This window comes from Carlito syrichta, unplaced genomic scaffold (genome assembly GCF_000164805.1).
Source record: "Carlito syrichta isolate Samal-C Ts95f unplaced genomic scaffold, Tarsius_syrichta-2.0.1 Scaffold314876, whole genome shotgun sequence".
NCBI classification, from domain to species: Eukaryota; Metazoa; Chordata; class Mammalia; order Primates; family Tarsiidae; genus Carlito; species Carlito syrichta.
In genome coordinates this window covers 465,090-487,124 of record NW_007258972.1, presented here as the reverse complement: position 1 = coordinate 487,124, position 22,035 = coordinate 465,090, and the positions used below count along the sequence as shown (strand labels likewise).

Here is a 22,035-nt window from a genome sequence, read left to right as displayed (position 1 = left end):
GAAAGGACATAGGAACTACATTTTGAAGGATGAGTAGAATTAGCCAGATAACTGAAAGAAATGAAGGGATGAGAAGCCACGATGCAGAAAAATATAAATAGCATGTGTGAAGACATGACGAGAATGAGAAACTCCAGCATACTCAGAAAATTTAAAGTAATTTAGTCTGGCTTGGTGGTGCAGTGAAAAAGGGAGAGACGCACACAGTAAATTATCAATGAATGATAGCAACTACTATCATTTTTCTTCTATCTTGATGGCAATTGGTAGTTACCAAAGGATTTTAAAGAAGAGAGACAAGATTGTCTTATGTTCTGGAACAACTGGTAGCAATTGGGAACAAGGATACAATGAAACATGACTGGGAGCAAAGAGACCATAACATATATTTTGAGAAGGTACAAAGAGGTCGTTATGCTTGCAGATGAAATTACGGGATCTATTTTCTATGAAAAGCATCAAATTTTCTATGGTGGGCCTCTAGACAAAAAGTCCAAGAGCCACAGAATGAAAAAGCAACTTAATTTGTTTAGTTTGAGAATACAGGGGTTCCTTATTCAACTTTTCCTCTTTACTTCTTTAGGAAAAAGAGGTAAGATCTTTAAGCCACTTGGTATTAGAAAAATAGAAACAGAATTCTCTTTAAAGTCTTTTGTTTTTAATGTAATATACTTGCATATACCCCTCTCAATAACTCTTCATTCTTAAATCTCTGTTTATGGAAGAACCAGAGCCACACAATTTGCAAAGTAATAACTTCTGGCAACAGCAGTAGTGTTATGCCATGTGTCTAAAGAAGGCAAACGCATCGTTATACTCAGTGGGCAGACACCACACCCATGCCCTACCTTTCTCATCTTCTGATCATCAACTAGCTAGCTCAGTGGTTTCAGTGTAAAGACTAGGGTTCTGTCAGTATTTCTCCCTCACAAAATATTCATAATACTTACGTATTGTTAATTATTTGAAATCTTTCACCCTTCTTAAATGAAAGGTCTTCTGTAGTTCTAGCTTCATAATCATATAAGGCCACAAATATAGTAACACCACCTATCAAAGAAGAAAAAGATCAAGGTAAATTACATAGATATATAGTAACGAAGGAGAAATAAAGAAGTACTGCCAGCAAAAAAGCTTAAGGATAGTTTTCTCTCATCTCCAGAATCTATTTTTAGAAGTTGTAGTTACTAAAAAACATTAAAGGAGAGACATGACCATATCTTATATTCTAGAACGATAACTGTTAACAATAACTGGTCTTAAGCTTAAGTGCTCTTAAGACCCTGCATAAAACTACTGTATTCTACAAATTCTAGAATAACTCTACAGATTTAAGGAAACAAATTTAATTTAACCAAATTTTCTTTTGTAAAGATAGGGTGTTGATATGTTTTCCAGGCTGGTCTTGAACTCCTGGCCTCAAGTGATCCTCTCATCTCGGTCTCCCAAAATATTGAGATTACAGGCATAGCCACCACTCCTGACCTAAATTTGACTATGGCAGCAACATATCTGGCTTGAAAATACAGTCAAATTTTAAATCAATTATTTGACAGAGAAACCACTACTGAAATTATTCTTCTCAATTTCTCAAACAACAGGTGAAAAATTTCATTGAATCATTAACAGTACTAACTAGGGATTTAGTAAGATTGTTTATTATATACTTAACACTTAAAAATGTTATATTTGTCTTAAAAATTGAATGGCATGGTCAATATAAATTATAAAGTATAAATTCCAAAAATAACTGTCATATTTAGCATTATGTGAAGATGCTTTAAGAGATCAGCACACTGAACAGTCAAATTAGTATCTCCAAACAAAACAAATAACAATAGGACTAATATATACAATATACATGGCATTCCAATGTTTAAAATTATTCAAGGCAAGTATTCTTGTTAAGAAAAACTCATTATATATTGATATCCTTTTAAAAACATTGTATCTATTGTGTACAACATGATGTCTTGAAATATGTGTACACTGCATAATGGCTAAATCAAGCTAATTAACGTATCACTGCCTCACATATCATTTGTGTGGTAAGAATATTTGAAATCAACTCTGTTAGCAATTTTCAAGAATATAGTTATTAACACCATGTTGTACAACAGATTTCTTGAACTTAGTCCTCCTATATAGCTTAAATTTTATATCCTTTGACCAACATACTCTTAATTTGAATATGTATATACTCTACTCAATATAATTCCATTCACTTGTGAGATCAACTATTAGTTTTCAATATTTTAAAATAGTGGTGCAACTACAAATAGACTAATAAGTACAAATGCTTGAAAGGTAGAACACAGTATAAAACCTGCTGTCTCTAAACAGAGAGCAATAAAAAGCCAAGGGTAAAAATATAATCACTCACAATATTATCTCATTTACTTAGCTTCTCCCTTGAGTCTGTCATATATCAACTGCCTAGTTGACATCTCCACTTGAATGTCAGTAAGATTTAAAATTTATTACAAAACGAAACAAAGTTCTTGTTTTTCTTCCTCTAATTTACATTTACCTGTCTCCGTCTAAGCAAATGGCACTACTATCTAATGAGGTACTCAAGTCAACCCAATTACTAGTGCTATCAATTTTGCCTCTAAAATATCTTATTTGTTTACTTTTCATTTCCACTGCTGATACCTTAACCCAACTCCTTATCATCTCTCACTGGGACTTCTGGGACTGTTGAGAGTACTAGTCTCCTAATCTGCTTCGATATTGGTTTCCTACCATCCATTCTATACACAGCTACCAGAGTCAGTTTTTTAAAAAAGAAATTCAATCACATAAATCCTTTACTTAATCACTTCAATTGCTTTTTTTCTGGTTTTGAATAAAACCCAAACTTTTTACCAGAGTCTATGATATCCTGAGTAACTGTAGTCTCCCACCTAACTCTTCAATCTTGTATCATACAATTCTCCCCTCCCCTCTTCTTACACTGGCCTCCCCACTAATTCTCAAAACTTTTTTTTTTTTTTTTTGACTTGGAGTCTCACTCTGTCACCCAGGCTGGAGTGCAGTGGCACACTCACAGCTATCCAGCATCGATCTGCTGGGCTACAGTGATCCTTCTACCTCAGCCTTCCAAGTAGCTGGAACTATAGGTGTGCACTACCATGCCTGGCTACTTATTTTATTCATTGTAGAGACAAGGTCTCACCATGTTGCCCAGGTTGGTCTTGAACCCGCGAACTCAGGCAATCCTCTTGCCTCAGCCTCCTGAAGTGCTGGGATTACAGGCTTGAGTCACCTGGCCACTACTCATCTGTATCTCTTGAAATTTCCATTTGTTATTCTCTCTAGAAATCTCCTTCCCCAGCTCTGCACCTAATTAGGTCACTTTCGTCAATCAAATTGCAGCTCCAGTGAGTGCTTCTTGAGGTAGTGTTCCCTGACCAACTATAAGGCCTTCACCAATCATTCTAGTTCATTCCTTTACGGCATTTTAAAGCATTTAGGAACCATCAATTATCCTGTTTAGTTGTTTAGTCACTAATTATTGTCCAGTCCTATATAATGTAAGCTACATCAGGACAGAAACACTGTTTGTCTTGCTTACCCCTCGATACTCTGTACACACACTCCATATCTGTTGAGTTATAAATGAACACCCTTAATGGAGTACTGCTTTAGTAGATTGCTTTAGGTAACTAAAGTATGCCTTTAAATAACAACATTTATTTTATTTTATTTTGAGTTGGAGTCTCACTCTCTCCCCCAGGCTGCAGTGCAGTCAGGTTCATGGCTACCGCAGCCTCGACGTGCTGGGTTCAGGCAATCCGTCCGCCTCAGTCGTCCAAGTAGCTGGAACTACAGACTTGTGCCACCATGCATGGCTAATTTTTTTTTTTAATTGTAGAGATGAGGTCTTGTCAAGTTGTCCAGGCTGGTCCTGAACCCGTGGGTTCAGGCAATCCTCTCACTCCAGCCTCCCAAAGTTCTGGGATAATAGGTATGAGCCACCATGCCCAGCCAGTAACAGCATTTATTTTAACCATTTTGGATTACTATCCTTCCCAAACATATAACCCTGGAAATAATTTAAACTTTTGAAATGACTAAGAAATACCATCATGGTCATCTATTACTGAAGTTACTATTACTGAAGTATTTAGAGTTAGAGGGTTAGCATTAAGATTGTAATCAACTCTGATGTACATAACTCCCCAAATAAAATCTAACAGTGCGTTGCAATCCTCTAGCTTTGTTCTTGGCCCAGATGGAACAGACTGAGGAAACAAATTTATAGCCCATGCTTGTAGAAGAAATTTCTCTTTTGTCCCCATTGGTTGTTAATAAGGACATATGGGCTGGGTGTGGTGGTTCATGTCTGTAATCCCAGTACTTTGGGAGGCAGAGGCAAGAGGATTGCCTGAGCTCAGGAGTTCGAGACCAACCTAGGCAACTTGGCAAGACCTCATCTCTACAATAAATAAATTAGTCAAGCGTGGTGGCATGCATCTGTAGTTTCAGCTACTTGGAAGGTTGAGGCAAGAGGATCACCTGAGTCTAGTAGGTGGAGGCTGCAGTAGCCATGATTGCACCACTGCACTCCAGTCTGGGCAACATAGTGAGACTCTGATTCTAAATAAATAAGTAAATAAATACATACATAAGTAGAATATATGTTGTTTGATGTAATGCTGGCAGCTGTTTGGCCAAGCCGAAAGATAAAGTGGACACACTTCAAGGGCTGCAGGAGAGATGAAAGAAACCTGAATACTTGATGACATCATGGAACTGCTGTTATCAAGGAATCCTGGAGATCACGCTACCTTTCCAAGCTAGCTACACTTTGTTATTTCAGTGAAAAGCATCCTGATATAGGACGCTCTATGAAAGAGCTCATTTTCTCTCTTTTTAAAGTTTTTGAATAAATTTTTTTAGCTTGTCAGCTATCAAGAATGATAATATAATAAATGGGGTTCTGAAACAGGACATTAAATGTGAGCTCTCCTACCTACTATCTGTGACTGGGGCAGGAGTGGGGGCTGGAGGGGAATAATCTAAACTCTCTCAGCCTCAGGATTTCTCTTTTTAAAATCAGTAGTGTCTGAGAAAAACGCTTTTATCATTACTACATTGTTAACAATTATTAAGTAATTACTATTTTTTTTTCTTTTTTGAGTTGGAGTCTCACTCTGTCACCAAGACTGGAGTGCAGTGGCCGCTCCCGGCCACCACGGCCTTGACCTGCTGGGGTCCGGCAATCCTTCCACCTTAGCCTTCCAAGTAGCCGGAATTACAGGCATGCGCTACCACACCCGGCTGATTTTTTTGATTTATTGTAGAGATGAAGTCTCGCTGTCCAGGTGGGTCTTGAACCCGTGGGCTCAGGCAATCCACTCACCTCAGCCTCCCAAAGGCACTGGATTATAGGCTGAGCCACCGAGCCCGGCTATGATATTTTAATAATGCAAAAGACTTTACAATCTTGAGAAGTCATACAATTCCTGAGGGAGAAATATATGTTTATAATCTTTATATTCCCAGTGCCTGCCACACTGGCTCAATAATTATTTGAATATCAGTTAATGAAATGATGATATAACCCACTACCTAGTCACCATAAGATTATCAGCAAATTTCCCAGAACCATACCCATGTATACAAGACATTAATATTTATGAGAAAACTAATTCTCACACATACTTATTTGAAAAGTCATCTAGTAAGATATTTTTCTTAACAGCAGACAAACCTTAAGCATGTATTACCCAAGTTTATATTCTCAGATAACATAATTGTCCATTTAAATCTCACCTGTTAATCCAGGAGGATATGAACTTGGCACCACTGAGAATGAAGAAGATGCTCCTCCAAAAGGTGTCACCCCTGAGGATCCTCCAAATGGTGTTATTGAAAGACTGCTAAAATTAACTGCTGTTCCCTTTGCTGAAGATGACGGTGCCACCGCAGTGTGTTCTGCTCCATAATGGCTCACATTTGAACTGACAGGCTCTGGAGTACTCTCATTTCTGTATTTAATGGTTGGACTTTTGTTTTCTTTACTTTTAATGCAGCCCATTATAAAATCTACAGAGATGATAAGGCAAGTATTTTGAGAATCAGTTAACATACTAGATATTGCAAAAAGACACAATTCAAAAGCTGACTTTAAACAAGGCATTTTTACCCCAGAAAAAAAAGTAACATTAACAAAACAATGATAAAACTACACAGCTGAATACAAGGGGGGGGGGAATCCCCTAAAAAAATTACTTTTTGGAAGGCAGGCCCCTTGTACTGCAGGCTTCCCCTGAAAGTTAAGTGTTCTGAAAAGCCACTGCCATCAGTGTACCAGCTAGCATTGTTGTGAGAGGCTGTGTATGGCTTCAGTGAATTTTTTTTCTTGCAAGTGCTTGCCCATTTTATGATGGGTGATTTACAAGTGCACCTACCCATGCCACACTGAGTGTTCATCATGTTTTTGGGGGTTTTTTTGAGTCGAAGTCTCACTCTGTTGCCCAGCTACCACAGCCTTGACCTGATGGGCTCAGGTAATCCTTTCACCTCAGTCTTTCAAGTAACTGAGACTACATGTAGGTGTGAGCCACAGTGCCTGATGATTTTTTGATTTATTGTAGAGATGACATCGTACCAAGTTGCCTAGGCTGGTCTTGAACCCCTCGGCTCAGGCAGTCCTCTTAACTCCACCCCCCAAAGTGCTGGGATTAGGTGTGAGCCAATGCACCTGGCCTGTTCAACAGTTTTTGATAAAAAATGCCATGACTCTTGTGTCCCATCCGCCTTATCCACTCTATCTCATCCCAAGCAACTTTTAAAATTTTGTTTCCCCTGTACGAAAACTGTCCTAAAAGGGAAACATTTTGCCAATGTGGAAGGGGTGAAACAAAAAACAGCAGAAGCACTAAAAGGCATAAAAATTGATGAGTTCAGGGTGCCTGAATGAAACGTCATTGTACACCTAACCCTTAACTGTACCCCACAAAACCATAATAAAAAATACTGATTAATGAAAAAAAAAAAAAAAAATTGATGAGTTCAAAAACTGTTTTGAGCAGTAAAAAACCCATCTTGATAGATATACTGCATCAACTGGAGAGTACTTTGAAGTTTAAAAACTTAAGAATAAATAGACAATTTTTTATAAATAAATTCTGGGTTTTTTCGTGTCCACTTTTGTAACAGTATCTTTCCTTCACTTATCTTTACTACAATCCTGCTAAAGTTCCACTCCAATCACATCATTCTCCATCTCAATTACTTTTTTTTTTTTAGATTAGAAAATATAGTTTATTTAAAAAGCAAATTAGAGAAAGAGAAAGAAAGAGGAGATTTACCTCCCCAAGGTAGGGAAGGAGGCCAAAGCCAGGAAACATGGTGACAGCCATAGCTCAAAATGCACATAATCACACCCAGAGTCTATGTAAGGCAATGGCACAGACTCTATTTTTAATAGTCCAATGGCAACATGCCACAGTATGTTGAGAAAATCATGGGCTCTAAAGCCAAAGAGGCCTAACTTTGAACCCTGGCTTCCTATTTAGTAGCAAAGTTATGTTAGATATAATGCATTGCTTAACCTCTCTGCACCCATTACTTAAAAAAGTATCACCTACTATGAGGAATAATTTAACTTTATTATAAGTTCTAGACAACATGACACACAGCATGTACTAGCAAATACTCCAAATTCTTTCTGTCTATGCCAGCACTATGCAATAGGAATATGTCACAAATGTAAAGTTAAAATTTTTGAAATTTAATTATAAATGTACTAATTTTCTGATTTTTAAATGTATTCACATTTAAAAAGCACAAACCGGTAAAATTAACTTTAATATTTTATTTAGCCCACTACATCTAAAACAATTATTTCAACATGTAATCACCACATTCATTTTTATTGTTTCATACTAAGTCTTAGAAATCCAGTGTACATTTTGTACTTGCAGCACATCTCAATTTGGACTAGACACATTTCAAGGGCTTAATATCCACAAGAGGCTAGTGGCTACCAAACAGGATAAAGTAGATCTACGTCTTTTTCCTTTGCTGTTAATAGACTTACCCCAATGCTTACCAAATTTGACTCCAGCCTCTCTAATCTTATCTCCTATTTTCTTATACATATTTTACACACATACCCCCCCCCCCCCGTTATCTCTTTTTTTTTGAGTTGGAGTCTCACTCTGTCGCCCAGACTGGAGTGCAGTGGCCGCTCCCAGCCACCACAGCCTCGACCTCCTGGGCTCCAGCGATCCTTCCGCCTCAGCCTTCTGAGTAGCCGGAATTACAATGCATATGCCCTTTCACATTTGTTTTCTTCCTAGAATTGCCTCTGTCCAGAATACTTTCCCCAAATCTCTACCTGCTAAAATTATATCCATTCATTGATGGTCATCACAAATGTTACTTTTCCATTCAGGTTTTCCTTGTATGTGGTAAAATATCTTTTTCCTTAAAACCACCAATGTCCTACTTCTGGGAAGATTTTTGTATGAGACTCTACTTTATTCCATTTTGCTTTTTGCTTACTGGTCTAATTCCCAACCCTCTTCCAAATTAGTGACAATGCATTCCTTGAAGCAAGAGTTGTGCTTTGCTCATCCCTCACCCGCCATACCCAGTGTGACTTGCATATCCCAGACTTACTAAAATTACAGAATCTACATTACTCTATTCACTTTCTGAAGAAGCACTAATGTAGATTTCATCAGTTTGCTTACTTTTAAAGGTCATCCTTATTTGTATAGTTTTTTTCTTCCTATGACATTGAAAAAAATTAAGTGATGACTACCTCATAAATTCTGAAAGACTGAACATTTACAACCTCAACTGTATAATAGTAACTTAAAATATAGCTATAAATATTAAAACAGAAGCAGTATCAAAACTTCAGAGTTGGGTTTTCAGATCATTGCCTTAAATGGGTAGGTTCTAAAGATGTGACATTTAAGTACATCTATCGAAACATAATTGAGTCTGGAAATTTGAATATACTGTCAACCCTCCACATCTCTGGGTTCTCTATCCACGGTTTCAACCAAATGAGGATCAAAAATATTTCGTGAAATAAATGCATCTGTAATGAACATGTTCATACTTTTTGTCTTTGTCACTACTCCCTGCACAACACAGTATAACAGCTATTTACACTGTATTAGGTATTATAGATAATCTAGGGAATGATTTAAAATATAAAGAGAGATGTGTGTAGGTTATACGCAAATATATCATCTTACATCAAGGACTTGAGATCTGGATTTTGGTATCCACAGAAAAGTTCTGAACCCAATATCCCAAGGACAAAGAGATGACTGTATACTGAAAATACTGGGAGGGAATGATAAGCTAAACATATAAAATGCAATTGAGTCTAAAAGTATTAGAAAAACACAAAGGTAAGTAAGTAGTTTCAAAATCTAGGGTTGGAGAAGTCTTTTAAAGTATACTGTGCAAGTAAAAACCTTAAAGGAAAAGACTAACCAATATGATTGCATAACTTCGACCTAGGGGGCAGGGATGGGAACAAAAGCTTAAGGGAAGCTAAAGATAAGAAAAATAGGAAAAACACCTTTGTACTTGCTCATGTTTTTTCTTGCTCTCTCAATACACACATAAAACTACACATGTGGAATTTGGCTGAAATTCTTAATACAGACAACTCTAATGCATGAAAAGAAAAAGCTAACCCCACAGAAAAGCAGAAAAAAACTATCAAGAGGAAATCACAAAAGAAATAGGAAAGGTCAATTAACATATGAAAATATATCCCAACTTTCCAAGTCTTCCAAAAATACAAATGAATATACATTTCTTTGTTTATCAGACTGAAAATTTTTGATTCAATACTCAGGGCTGAAAGGAAAATTTTTAACCAACGATCAAAATATATTCACAAAATATCTTAAATTGGGAGGAGGGGTCTGCCAGCCCCAAGGTATGGGTCAAGCACTGCTCTTCACCTTAAAAATAAAAAAATAAAATAAAAAAATAAAATAAAAAGTTGAATTGCAAAAATAAAAGAAGTCAGCAAAAGTGATTTGCAAAATTACCTAGATGCAAAGCCTAAATATTAACAAAATACTATTGCCTGTTACATAATTAGACTTTAAAAGAAGAAGAAAAAAATCAAAAGGGAAAGCCAGTAACTATTATAATTTTAAATTCTGACAGGCAGTCAATTGAGAAATACCATATCAACTCACATCAGAGGTTCCTGTAATTACACTCCCACCTGTTTCCAATCCCAGTTTCCTGGATTTCTCATCCTCACCTTCTCCTTAGTAACCTCTCTACATGACAACATTCCTAACTTTAGGTCCGCTTCCTTCAAAAGTCGTATCTTTTTTACCTTACCCTAACTAGTCTTCCATTACCATGCTCAACCTGTCCTCCAGGCTTTTTTTATTAACCCACAATCTCTGGCCCAACCCCTCACATCTATCCACTTGCCCCTCCCAATAGCTCCAGGAATAGCCCATCATTTTCAGTCCAGTTCCACTAGCAACCCAGTACCAATGCATAGGATCATCATTACTGCTCATCACTGCTGTTCACAAATGTTATTATTAACATCAGATGTGGCCAGGCGCAGTGGGTCACACCTGTAATCCCAGCATTTTGAGAGGCCAAGGCAGAAGAATTGCTTGAGCCCAGGAGTTCAGGATCAACCTAAACAACATGGTAAGACCTCATCTCTACAAAAAATTAAAAAATCAACCAGACGTGGTAGTGCACACCTGTAGTCCCAGCTACTTGGGACACTGCGGTGGAAGGATAGCCTGAGCCCAGGAGTCTGAGGCTGCAGTGAGCTGTGATCGTGCTGCTACACTCTGGACTGAGCTACAGAGTGAAACCACAACTCAAAAAAAAAAAAAACACCCCAAAAAACAGATGTGGTTTACATTTTTTAGTAAACTTCAGGTACAATATGAATTAAACTGATTTTTATGGGCTGTCTTAGAAATGTAAAATCATTTTAAACGTTTATATGAGGAAATCTCTTCCAAGGTCCAAGCTACTGACTTATATATATTTATTATCAATGCACATTAGGCACTGTAAAAGGAAATGGGAATGACAAGAAATGGTCCCTTCTAGTAAAAAGGTCACAATAAGGCTGGGCTGAGTGGCTCAGCCTATAATCCCAGCACTTTGGGAGGCCGAGGTGATTGGACTGCCTGAGCCCACAAGTTCGGGACCAGCCCAGGCAACTTGGCGAGACCTCATCTCTACAATAAATCAAAAACTAGCTGGGCGTGGTAACACATGCCTACATGTGTTACCGGCTATTTGGAAGGTTGAGGTGGAAGGACCACGGGAGCCCAGCAGGTAGACTCTGGGGTGCTGTGAGCGTGCCACTGCACTCTAGCCTGGGCAATGGAGTAAGACTCCAACTCAAAAAAAAAATAATAATAATACAGTATTGTAAAATGTAGAAAATGCTGAATTGGAAGAAAAATGCTAGAGTAGAGAAGGTATGTCCACAATTCCATGGGAATACAGCAAAAATTATCACCTCTGTCTTAAGTGCTTAGGAAAGAAAGTTCTGCAAAGTAAGTGGCATCTGAAGAAATGGAGACTTGGGATAGAGAAAACAGGATATTCTAGGAAGAATGAGAAGCATGCAGAATGGCTCAGATGCTTGAAAATATGGTTTACTTGGGGAAAAGAAAACTGTGAGTATGGTAGGACAAGCAGCTAGAGGAGAATTTATAAGGAAAAGTATTTGTTAGGCAATAACTTTTAGACTTGAGATGAATAAGAATTCTTTTTTAGGCAAATAGCAGGAAAAGACAAATGTTTTAAAATATTTATGACAAAATAATTAATTATATAAACTGGAAAAGAAAAAATAATAGTAGCAGTTAGACAAGTTATTCAACTATTGCAATGATCCATGTGAGAAAAGACAACCACAGGAACATTGTGAGGCCCAAGATAAGGGGAGAAAATGAGGGGTATAGAGAAAGTAGAAGAAACAAGCCTAGATGATCAGCTGAATGTGGAAAGAGGAGATATGAAGGAGGATGAGTCATTTACTCATTCTACCCAATTTACTGAACCCTTTAAAAGTAGTTACTATATTTGCGATAAGGGTTGGCTGACTCTCAAGTTTCTAGTTTGGGCCAAGTGGAAAGTAACACCACAAATGAGGTAGAGAAGACAGGAACATGTTTTTTGGACCAGTTTCAGATGTTTGTTTTAGGTTCATCTTTTAGGTTCATGTTGTGCAGTGTAGTAGAGGCCTGATAATATGTTTAAAGCCCATGTTTAATATGTTACAACCAGAGTTTCACGGTTTCAAGATTTAAAAGAATCCTTTGAAGATAACAAAACTCAAGCAATGTACAGATTTAGAGAGAATCAAAGATTTAATACAATGTTGGAGGATGACTACACACAAGGATAAAGAAATTAGTTAAGCAGAAACTAGAGTTGGGAATAATTTCATAAATATAAAAACATAATCTTTTAGATAGAAAAGACAGTGGAATGAGTTGGGAAAGAGTTTCATCTATGTATAGATATGTGTAGCATTTTTTTTTTCCTTGAAAGAAACATGAGGTTAGGCATGGTGACCCATTCCTGTAATCCCAGCACTCTGGGAGGCTAAGGCAGGAGGAATGCTTCAACCCAAAAGTTCAAGACCAATCTGGGCAGTATAGTGAGACCTCATCTCTATAAAAAAAAATCAAAATATTAGCTGGGTGTGGTGGCGCACACCTGTAGTCACTGCTACTCAGGACACTGAGATGGGAAAATCACTTGAGGTCAGGAGTTTGAGGCTGTGTTGAGCTGTGATGTGCCATTGCACTCAGCCTGGGCAAAAGAGTGAGATCCCAACTGAAAAAAAGAAAGATATTAAAAAAAGAAATCTGAGGCAAATGGACAAAAATGTTAATGTGTTAAACATGGATAATAAATATAATTCTTTTTGTTTAAAGTATTTTATAATTTAACAAATTTTAATAAGTAAAACAGAATAGTGGAAAAAACAGGTGAGCTTTCAGAAAGAAAATATCTAATAGTGTTAAAGACCAAAATGAAGTCAAGTGGCATTAAAATGACTTTTTAAAAGTCCAGCTGATCAGTAATTAAGAGTTCACTGGTGACTTTACCAAGAGTATTTCTTTCTTTCTTTTTTTTTTAGAAAGCAGGATTTATTGAAAGGACAGAAAAGCTCCTACAGTGGGAGGTACCAAGAGTATTTCTTAATGTCATGAATACAAATACTAAACTGCAGTAAACTGAACAATGAATTAAGGAGTAGGCCATGAAAACAAAGATAATTTTTGGAATGTAACACCTTCATAAGCTGAGAATATGTGCTTATTATTGAGATATTTTCTATCATTTCTTTATCTAGTTCACTGATCCAGACACTTGGTTACACAACAGCCCTTCTCCTTCTTTGAAAGACAGTTCTGATTTTGTTTACCCTCCTTCCATCTGTCAAGTCCTGCAGTGGAGCTCAGTACCTGTACAGTCCTGGATAGTAAGTAATTACTTATTTAAGTCATGTATGCAGTCTTATTTCCCTTGCCAGTTAGCTAGTTGAGTCATGACCATGGACATCTAGGAAGTTTTCCTCACTTGCAAAAAGGACTACAAGACAGGAATATTCCATTTTCCTTCTGTAGATGTTATCATCTATGATACGGGCAGCCATCCTGAGACCACCAAGTATCCTTCAGAGAACACACCAATGTACTAAGAACAGGAGGACAGACAGATGGAAGGGAACTTAGGACCCTGATGATGTGGCTAATGTATTGAATTACATAACCCTAAACTATACTTTAGTTCCAGAAATCTTATCATATGACAACAAATGACTACTATATAAGCCAGTTTTATTTTGGTTCTGCTACTTGCAGCTGAAGAATTTTAAATGATACACTATTCAAATCACATGACAATGGTTAATATATTAAATCTCTTCTCAACATAAAAGGATTAAATAGCATAACAACAGCAAAAAAATTCCAAACCTCCCTCAAAGTATTTACATAAATCAAAGTATTTTCATAATATATATTCTTAAACTTGTAAAATTCATAGTGTATAAAGTAAAATCAGTATCTTTTGCAAACAACTTAATACTGATACATGCATAAATATTTGCTGGAAAACAAAGCTTTAAGTATCAATTTGAATATTTCTGCTAAACATTTTTTCGTATTATGAACTTATTTTAAAAACTATGGGAGTCTCTTCTATCAGACACTATCAGAAATTCTCTACCTAAAATGTTCTTTTTAAAAATATCAGCATCGGCTGGGCTTGGTGGTTCAGTCTGTAATCCCAGCACTTTGGGAGGTTGAGGTGAGTGGATTGCCTGAGTCAGCAGGTTTGAGACCAGCCCGGACAACTTGGCAAAACCACATCTCTACCTCAAAAATAAATAAGTAAATAAATAAAATAAAATAAAATAAAATAAAATTGGCCAGGTGCGGTAGCTCATGCCTGTAATCCCACTTTGGAAGGCTGAGGTGAGAGGACTGCCTGAGCCCAGGACTTTGAGACCAGCCTGGGCAACTTGGTGAGACTCTGTCTTGACAATAAATCACAAAAAATTAGCCGGGTGTGGTGGTGCACCTGTAGTTCCAGCTTCTTGGAGGTTGAGGCCTGAGTCCAGCAGGTCCAAGTTGCAGTGGCCAAGAGGTGCCACTGCACTCCAGCCTGGGGACAGGGACTCTGACACAAAAAGTAAATAAATAAATAAAATCAACTTTGAGGTATATATTTGAGGCAAATATATAAAACTGTGCATCCAACACCTGAATCACAATATACAATATTTTGGTCATCTCCCAAAAGGTGTCATTCTCTTACCACCCCAGCAATATCTATGAATAGAACTGCTTTATAAATATACTTTTACCATAAGAAGCTCCTAAACCATTTTCTAATAGAGGCTGTAACATTTTGCATCCCTACCGACAATGAATGTGAATTTCAGTTGTTCCACATCCTGGAAAACACTTCTAAATCTTTCTCTTTTCCCTCAGAAGCCCATGTATACATGGGTCTGGTTGGGATCCAAATGTTCTGGGCAGCTATCTTTTATGGTTAGGATTGAAATGTTCTGTGCAGCCATCTTTTGCATTTTTACTCTATGTAGAAAGCTTTGGCACTGAAATCTACCGATATCAAAAGGTTTCTGACAACATAAAATGCATCGGGCTAAAGTTGATGCCAAACACATTTATAACACAAGTATAGAAATCAAAAGAAGCCATGAATTTCTAGTTTACTAAAAGAAATAATGGTCAGGACTTGGATAGTTTCCAAACATCTTTACCACTGTCTAACTGACCAAAATCTACCACAAGCATTTCAACAAACCTCTCACCTAAAGTAAATTATTATTTCTACACTTAGATAAGATTCATTAGCAACCTAAGTTAAGATTGTCTATCACTAAGACACCATGAGGATCCTCTCCCATTTATAACCCTCCAATGGGCCAGTTTCTTACCTTTTTTTTTTTTAAAGGCAAGGTCTCACTCTGACACCCAGGCTGGAACAGCGCCGCGACTTTGACTCACCGCAGCGCCGGATGCTGGGCTCACGTGATCCTTCCGCCTCATCCTCCGAGTAGGTGGGACTACAGGCGTGCATCACCACGCCCTACATTTTTTTGTATTTTTTGAAGAGACGAGGTCTCACTATGCTGCCGTGGCTGGTCCCCAACTCGTGGGCTCAAGCGATTCATCTAGGCCTCCCCAAAGTGCTAGGATTACAGTGTACGCCACCGCGCCCAGCCCAGTTGCTCACTTTAAAAAAATCCATTAGACCGGGCACGGCGGCTCATCCTGCAAACCTAGCACTTGGGAGGCCGAGGCGAAAAGACGGCATGAGCCCGGGGGTTCAAGACCAGACTGGGCAACAGGGTTCACTCTGTCATCTAAGCTGGAATGCAGTCCCTACACTAAAACCACAAAAACCAGCCGGGCGCTGTGGCGTGCGCCTGTAGTTCCAGGTACTTGGAAGGCTGAGGTGGGAGGATCGCGGGAGCCCAGCAGGTCGAGGCTGCGGTGGCTGGGAGCGGCCACTGCACTCCAGTCTGAGTGAGTGAGACTCCAACTCAAAAAAAAAAAAAAAGAAAAAAATCCATTAAAAAAATTAGGATGGTGGGGTGCAGTGGCTCACGCCTATAATGCCAGCACTTTGAGAGGCTGAGGCGTGAAGACCGCTTGAGTCCAGGAGTGTGAGACTAGCCTGGGCAATACAACGAGACTTCGTTTCTATAAATTAAAAAAAATAAAAATAAAAATAAAAAGCCTGGCGTGGTGGTTCAAGCCTGTAATCCCGGCATTTCAGGAAGCCGAGGCGAAAGGACTGTCTGAGCCCCCGTGTTCAAGACCAGCCTGGGCAACTTGGCGAGACCTCCTCTCTACAATAAATCAAATACTTGCCGGGCGTAGTAGCGCACACCATTAGTTTCCACTACTTGGAAGGATGAGGCGGAAGGATCGCCGGAGCCCAGCAGGTCGAGACTGCGGTGTCCAGGAGCGTTCCACTGCACAGCCTGGGGGATGAAGTGAGACTCCGACTCAAAACCAAAAGCAAGACAAACAAACAAAAAAGGTGGGTGTAGCCGGGCTCGGTGGCTCAGCCTGTAATCCCGCGCCTTTGGGAGGCTGAGGTGAGCGGATTGCCTGAGCCCGCGGGTTTGAGACCCGCCTGGGGAGCGAGACCCATCTCTACAATAAATCAAAAAATCAGCCGGGTGTGGTAGCGCATGCCTGTAATTCCGGCTACTGGGAAGGCTGAGGTGGAAGGATCGCCGGAGCCCAGCGGGTCGAGGCTGCGGTGGCCGGGAGCGGCCACTGCACTCCAGTCTGGGCGACGGAGTGAGATTCCAACTCAAAAAAAAGAAAAAAAAGGCAGGTGTGGTTACGCTGGATGGTAACTCTAAAAAAAAAAAAAAGTTCACTCTGTCACCTAAGCTGGAATACAGTGCAGCCTCGACCTGATGAGTTCAGGTGATGTTTCCACCTCAGCCCCTCCCCGCGCCAAGTACCTGGGACAACAGCGCACGCCACCACGCCCAGCTGATTTTTTTGATGTATTGTAGAAATGAGGTCTCGCTATGTTGCCCAGGTCTCGAATGCCTGAGCTCTGGCAAGCCTCTGTCCTTGGCCTCTCAATGTGCTGAGATTTACAGGTATAAGCCACTGCGCCCGCGGGTCTACAAGTTTTGGCAAATATATACCCTTATGTAACTACTACCTCAATGAAAAAGCATTTCCATCAATCCCATGATACCACCCCTTGTAGTCAACCTCTCCTCCCAATCCTAGGAAACCACTGATCTGTTTTCTACTCTTATACCACGCAATTGGAATCATACAGTATGTTTGATTCTGGTTTCTTTCACTTAGCATAATGCATTTGAGATCCATCCATGTTTCTGCAGGTTAACAGCACTTCCCTTCTTTTGACCGCTGAATACTATTTCAAGGCACATATACTGCAGTGCGTTTATTCATTCCCAATTGAGGGACGTATTAGTTTTTTCCAGTTTTTGAAAATCACAAATAGACCCAGTATGAACATATACCTATAGGTTTTTCTGTGAACATAAGTTTCTAGGAGTGAAACTGCTGGGTTGCATGAAAAGTATAACTTCATGAGAAACGGCAAAACTTTTCCAAAGTGGTATTAACATTTTGCATTCTCACACTCAAAATGAGAGTCCCAGTTGCCCTATAACTCAACATTTGTTATCTGCTATTGTTTTTTTAAAAAGTCATTCTAACAGGTGTGTAGCAATATCTTTGTGGTTTTAATGTACACTTCCCTAATGACTGACCACCTGATACTTAGCATGTTTTCATGTGCCTATTTGTTATCCTTATCCACTATTGTGTAGTGTCTGTTCAAATCACTTTAATTGAGCTTTTTTGTTACATTCTGGAAACAAGAATAATTACTACTATAACACTGTATTCTTTCTATATTCTGGAATCAAGTTCTTTCTGAGATGTATTTATTGTAGTATTTTCTCCCAGTCTATATGTTGCCTTTGCATTTTTATAACAGTATCCTTAGATTTTTTTATTTTAATGAAGTCCAATTAAAATTCTTTAATTTTATGGTTTGTGCTTTATGTATCCTAAGAATTGTTAACCAGCTGGGCTCGGTGGCTCAGCCTGTAATCCCGCGCCTTTGGGAGGCTGAAGTGAGTGGATTGCCTGAGCCTGCGGGTTCACTACCCGCCTGGGCAGCGAGACCTCATCTCTACAATAAATAAATAAAAAATCAGTCGGGCGTGGTAGCGCATGCCTGTAATTCCGGCTACTTGGAAGGCTGAGGCAGAAGGATCACCGGAGCCCAGCAGGTCGAGGTTGCGGTGGCCGAGAGCGGCCACTGCACTCCAGTCTGGGCGACAGAGTGAGACTCCAACTCAAAAAAAAAAAAAAAAAAATAATTGTTAACCAGAAGATTTTCTCTAATGTTTTCATCTGTAAGTTTGAGCTCTTACATCAGACCTATTGAGCCATTTTTAGCCAAATTTTGTACAAGGGAGAATCCCCAAAAAACTAAAATTTATTTATTTAAAAAATTGTATATTTATTCTTATGCATTTAAACCTAAGTTCCCTTCAAAGTCTCTCTGTTTGATGCAATACACCTATTGGGATGCTTTTTCCACCACTCAAAACAGTTTTTGAACTTGTCAATTTTGATGCCTTTTAGTGCTTTTACAGGTTTTTTTGTTTCACCTCTTCCACACTGGAAAAAGATTTCCCTTTGAGAATTTCTTTCATCAGGGGAAACAAACAAAAAAAGTCACCCAGGGTGAGATAAGGTGAATAGGAACAATAGGGCATGGGGGGCGGTTTTTGGTCAAAAACTGCTGAAAACACTCAGTGCAGTGTGGGCAGGTGAGTTGAACTGCTGCATATTGTTCATGTAAATTACCCATCATGAAATGAGCAAACACGTTGAAAGAATCTCCAAAAAAATATTCAGTGAAGCCTAATGCAGCCCCTCAAAACAACACTAGCATGTTACTCTGATACTGATAGGTTCCTAGAACACTTACCTAGAGGGGAAGCCTGTACTTTAATCAGATAATTCCGGTTTTGGGGGGTACCCCTAGTATATGTTGTGAAGTCAAGTCTGAGGTTCAATTTTTTTAAACTTGACATCCAGTTACTACCATTTGTTGGAAAAAACTATCCATTTCTCACTGAATCACCTTGTTATCTTTGTCAAAAAGCAATTAACCATATACGTGTGGGTCTGTTTCTGTACTATTTGTTCTATTGTCCCATATGTCTATGCTCATGTCAATTATCACACTGTCTTCATTACTATAACATTATTACTATTGAAATTAGGTAGAACATGTCCTACCTAATTTTGGGAGTACATGTCCTCCAGTTTTGTCATCTTTTCAAAATTACTTTGGATACTCTAGGGCAGAGGTCAGCAAATTTTTTCTGTAAAATATTTTAAGCTTTGTGGACCATACAACTACTTGATTCTGCCATTTTACTGAGAAAGCAGCCATAGACACCCTACAAACACATTATGTGAAGCAGTGTTAAAGCAATTTCTAAAAACAGGCAGTAGGCCAGATTTGGTTTGCAAAAATCTGCCAAACCATGCACCAGCATCTTTTCATTTTCACACACATTTTAGAATGTTTTCCAATTTCTACACAAATGCCTGCTTAGATTTTGGCTGGGATTATTCTGATCTATCGATCAATTTGGGGAGAACTGATATCTTAAGAATATTGACCTCCTCTTGATCCATGAATGTAGTACTTCATTTACTTAGACCTTTAAAGATTTTTCTCAGCAATGTTTTGTAGTTTTCAGTGTACAGGTCTTTTCTAATTTTTGCTAAATTTATCTCTAGGCATTTCATTTTGTATGTCACTATAAATTGTATTACTTTATTTCTATTTTCAATTGTTCATCACTAATATATACAGTCACATGTGGCAGAGTGACACTTTGGTCAAGGAGGGGCCACATATATGATGGTGGTCCTATAAGAATATAATACCATATTTTTACTGTACCTTTTCTACATTTAGATATGTTTAGGTACACAAATACCATTGTTATAACTGCCTACAGCATTCAGTACAGTTGCATGCTGTACAGGTTTGTAGCCTAGGAGCAATTGGCTATACTACATAGTCTAGGTGTGTAGCAAGCTCTACCATCTAGGTTTGTATAAGTACAATGCATGCTGTTCACACAATGACAAACTCGCCTAATGACACCCTTCTCAGAACACATCCCTGTCTACAAAGTGACACACGACTGTGTATATACTTGGTACTTGTATACTGGGTTTGTTCTTGTGACCCTTCTAAACTCATTTATCAGTTCTAGTAGCCTTTTTATAGGTTCCACAGTATTTTCTAATTCAAGATCATACGTACAAGTAAGTACTGTTTTACTCTCTTCTTTCCTATGTGTATGCATTCCTCCCCTCCCCTTGCCTTTTGTAGTGACTAGTACTTCCAGTACAATGTTGAACAGAAGTGGTGAGTGGTTCCTGATCTCAAAAGTATTCAGTTATCGCCATTAAGTATGATATTTGCTGTGAGACTGTTTTATAGCTGACTTTCATCAGGCTGATCAAAGTTCCCTTCTAATTGTTTGCTTGCTGAGTTTTAAATCATAGACGGGTGCTGAATTTTGTCAAAAGCTTTTCTACATATACTTAGATGATCACACAGGTTTTCTCCTTTATTCAACCAATATACTAAATTACACTAGTTGATTTTTGAATGTTACATCAACCTTGGCACCTTTGCATTAAAATCCATTTGGTCATGGTGTATTATCCTTTTATATATATTTCTGAAAGCTAATATTTTGCCAAATATTTTTGTGTCTATGGTCAAGAGGCACATTGCTCTTTAGTTTTATTTCCCTGTTATTTCTGTGTTTATTTTTGGTATCAGGGTAATGTTGGCCTCATGAAAAGGGTTGGGAAATATTCCTCCTCTATTTTTTTAGAGTTTAAGATTGTTATTACTTTTTCCTTAAATGTTTGAAATAACTCATGGGTGAAGCTACCTAGGCCTGGAGTTTTCAATTACAAATTCAGTATCTTTAATATATAAGGCTATTAATATTTTTTTCTTGTTCCTTTGGTAACCTGTATCTTTCAAGGATTTGCCCAATTAACCCAAGTTGTTAAGTTAATAATAACATAAAGGTGTTTAAAACATTCCTTTATTAATCTAGTTTAGCCCTACCTTCTCCCCCTAAGGCCCATATGGCCATTTGCGGATTTCCACTAAATGTCCTGAGTTATCAACAGGGACTTTCCCCTCTATGTAGTAAAAACTCCCATCAATCTGGTTGCTCTGTGTCTGGCCTTATAGTTCCATTCTATGCATGTACATTCTAGAATACAGCAAAAAGTCAAGGAGACTTCTATGTACACTTTTGGCATTATTTTTCAACATAATGTCCTTCTGCTGGAACTCTGCACTACAACTTCCAGCTACTTCAGCTTCCATAAATTCTGATCTCTATCTCTTCTTTGACTTGTTAACACCACTGTTCTTTGGTCAAGATTCCCTATTCCTGTTACACAATTTGGAATGTGCCTCCAGGCAGAAATCTGGGGTGGTTGGGAGATTAAAGAGTTCACCTAGTTTGCTACTTTTCTTTCAAAGATCACAATCCTGCATTGCTGTAGTCCAGAGTCTAAAATCTGTCGTTTCATTTACTTTGTGTAGATTTTAAAGGGTTTTTTAAAATAAGGAGGCATATGAGGGATGGTAAATCCAACACAGCCACTTAAAAATTCTGAAAAGTTAATAAAACATTTCATTCCTTGGTTTTAATATCATTAAAGTGCAAAGAGTATTAACTTCTAAAATAGACTTGTACTTCAGTTTATATAACACATATTTATTCCTTAAAGCACAACTTCAAATTAACATTTTAAGTGATTTATTGTAATCTGTTAAAGTACTCTGTTGCAGTTTTCTTTTGTATGATTTCAACAAAGAAAACATTTTTTTAAATTTATTTATTTATTATAAAGATGT

General features: G+C 38.2%; 1 protein-coding gene across 2 annotated transcripts in view; it reads right to left on the bottom strand.

Moving 5' to 3' along the window:
• Window positions 1-10,380, bottom strand: part of YES1 (YES proto-oncogene 1, Src family tyrosine kinase) — a 31,920-nt gene extending 21,540 nt beyond the window's left edge. Inside the window, exons 1-3 of one of the 2 annotated variants that reach the window (XM_021706013.1) lie at window positions 10,375-10,380; window positions 5,782-6,054; window positions 951-1,050 (exon numbers count right to left, since the gene is read on the bottom strand). In XM_021706013.1, coding sequence (XP_021561688.1) covers window positions 951-1,050; window positions 5,782-6,046 — 365 coding nt within the window. In that variant the 5' untranslated portion in view covers window positions 6,047-6,054; window positions 10,375-10,380. Of the gene's footprint in view, window positions 1-950; window positions 1,051-5,781; window positions 6,075-10,374 lie in introns of those variants that run through there. The other variant, XM_008072214.2, reaches the window with a different exon arrangement.
• Window positions 10,381-22,035: the final 11,655 nt, after the last annotated feature.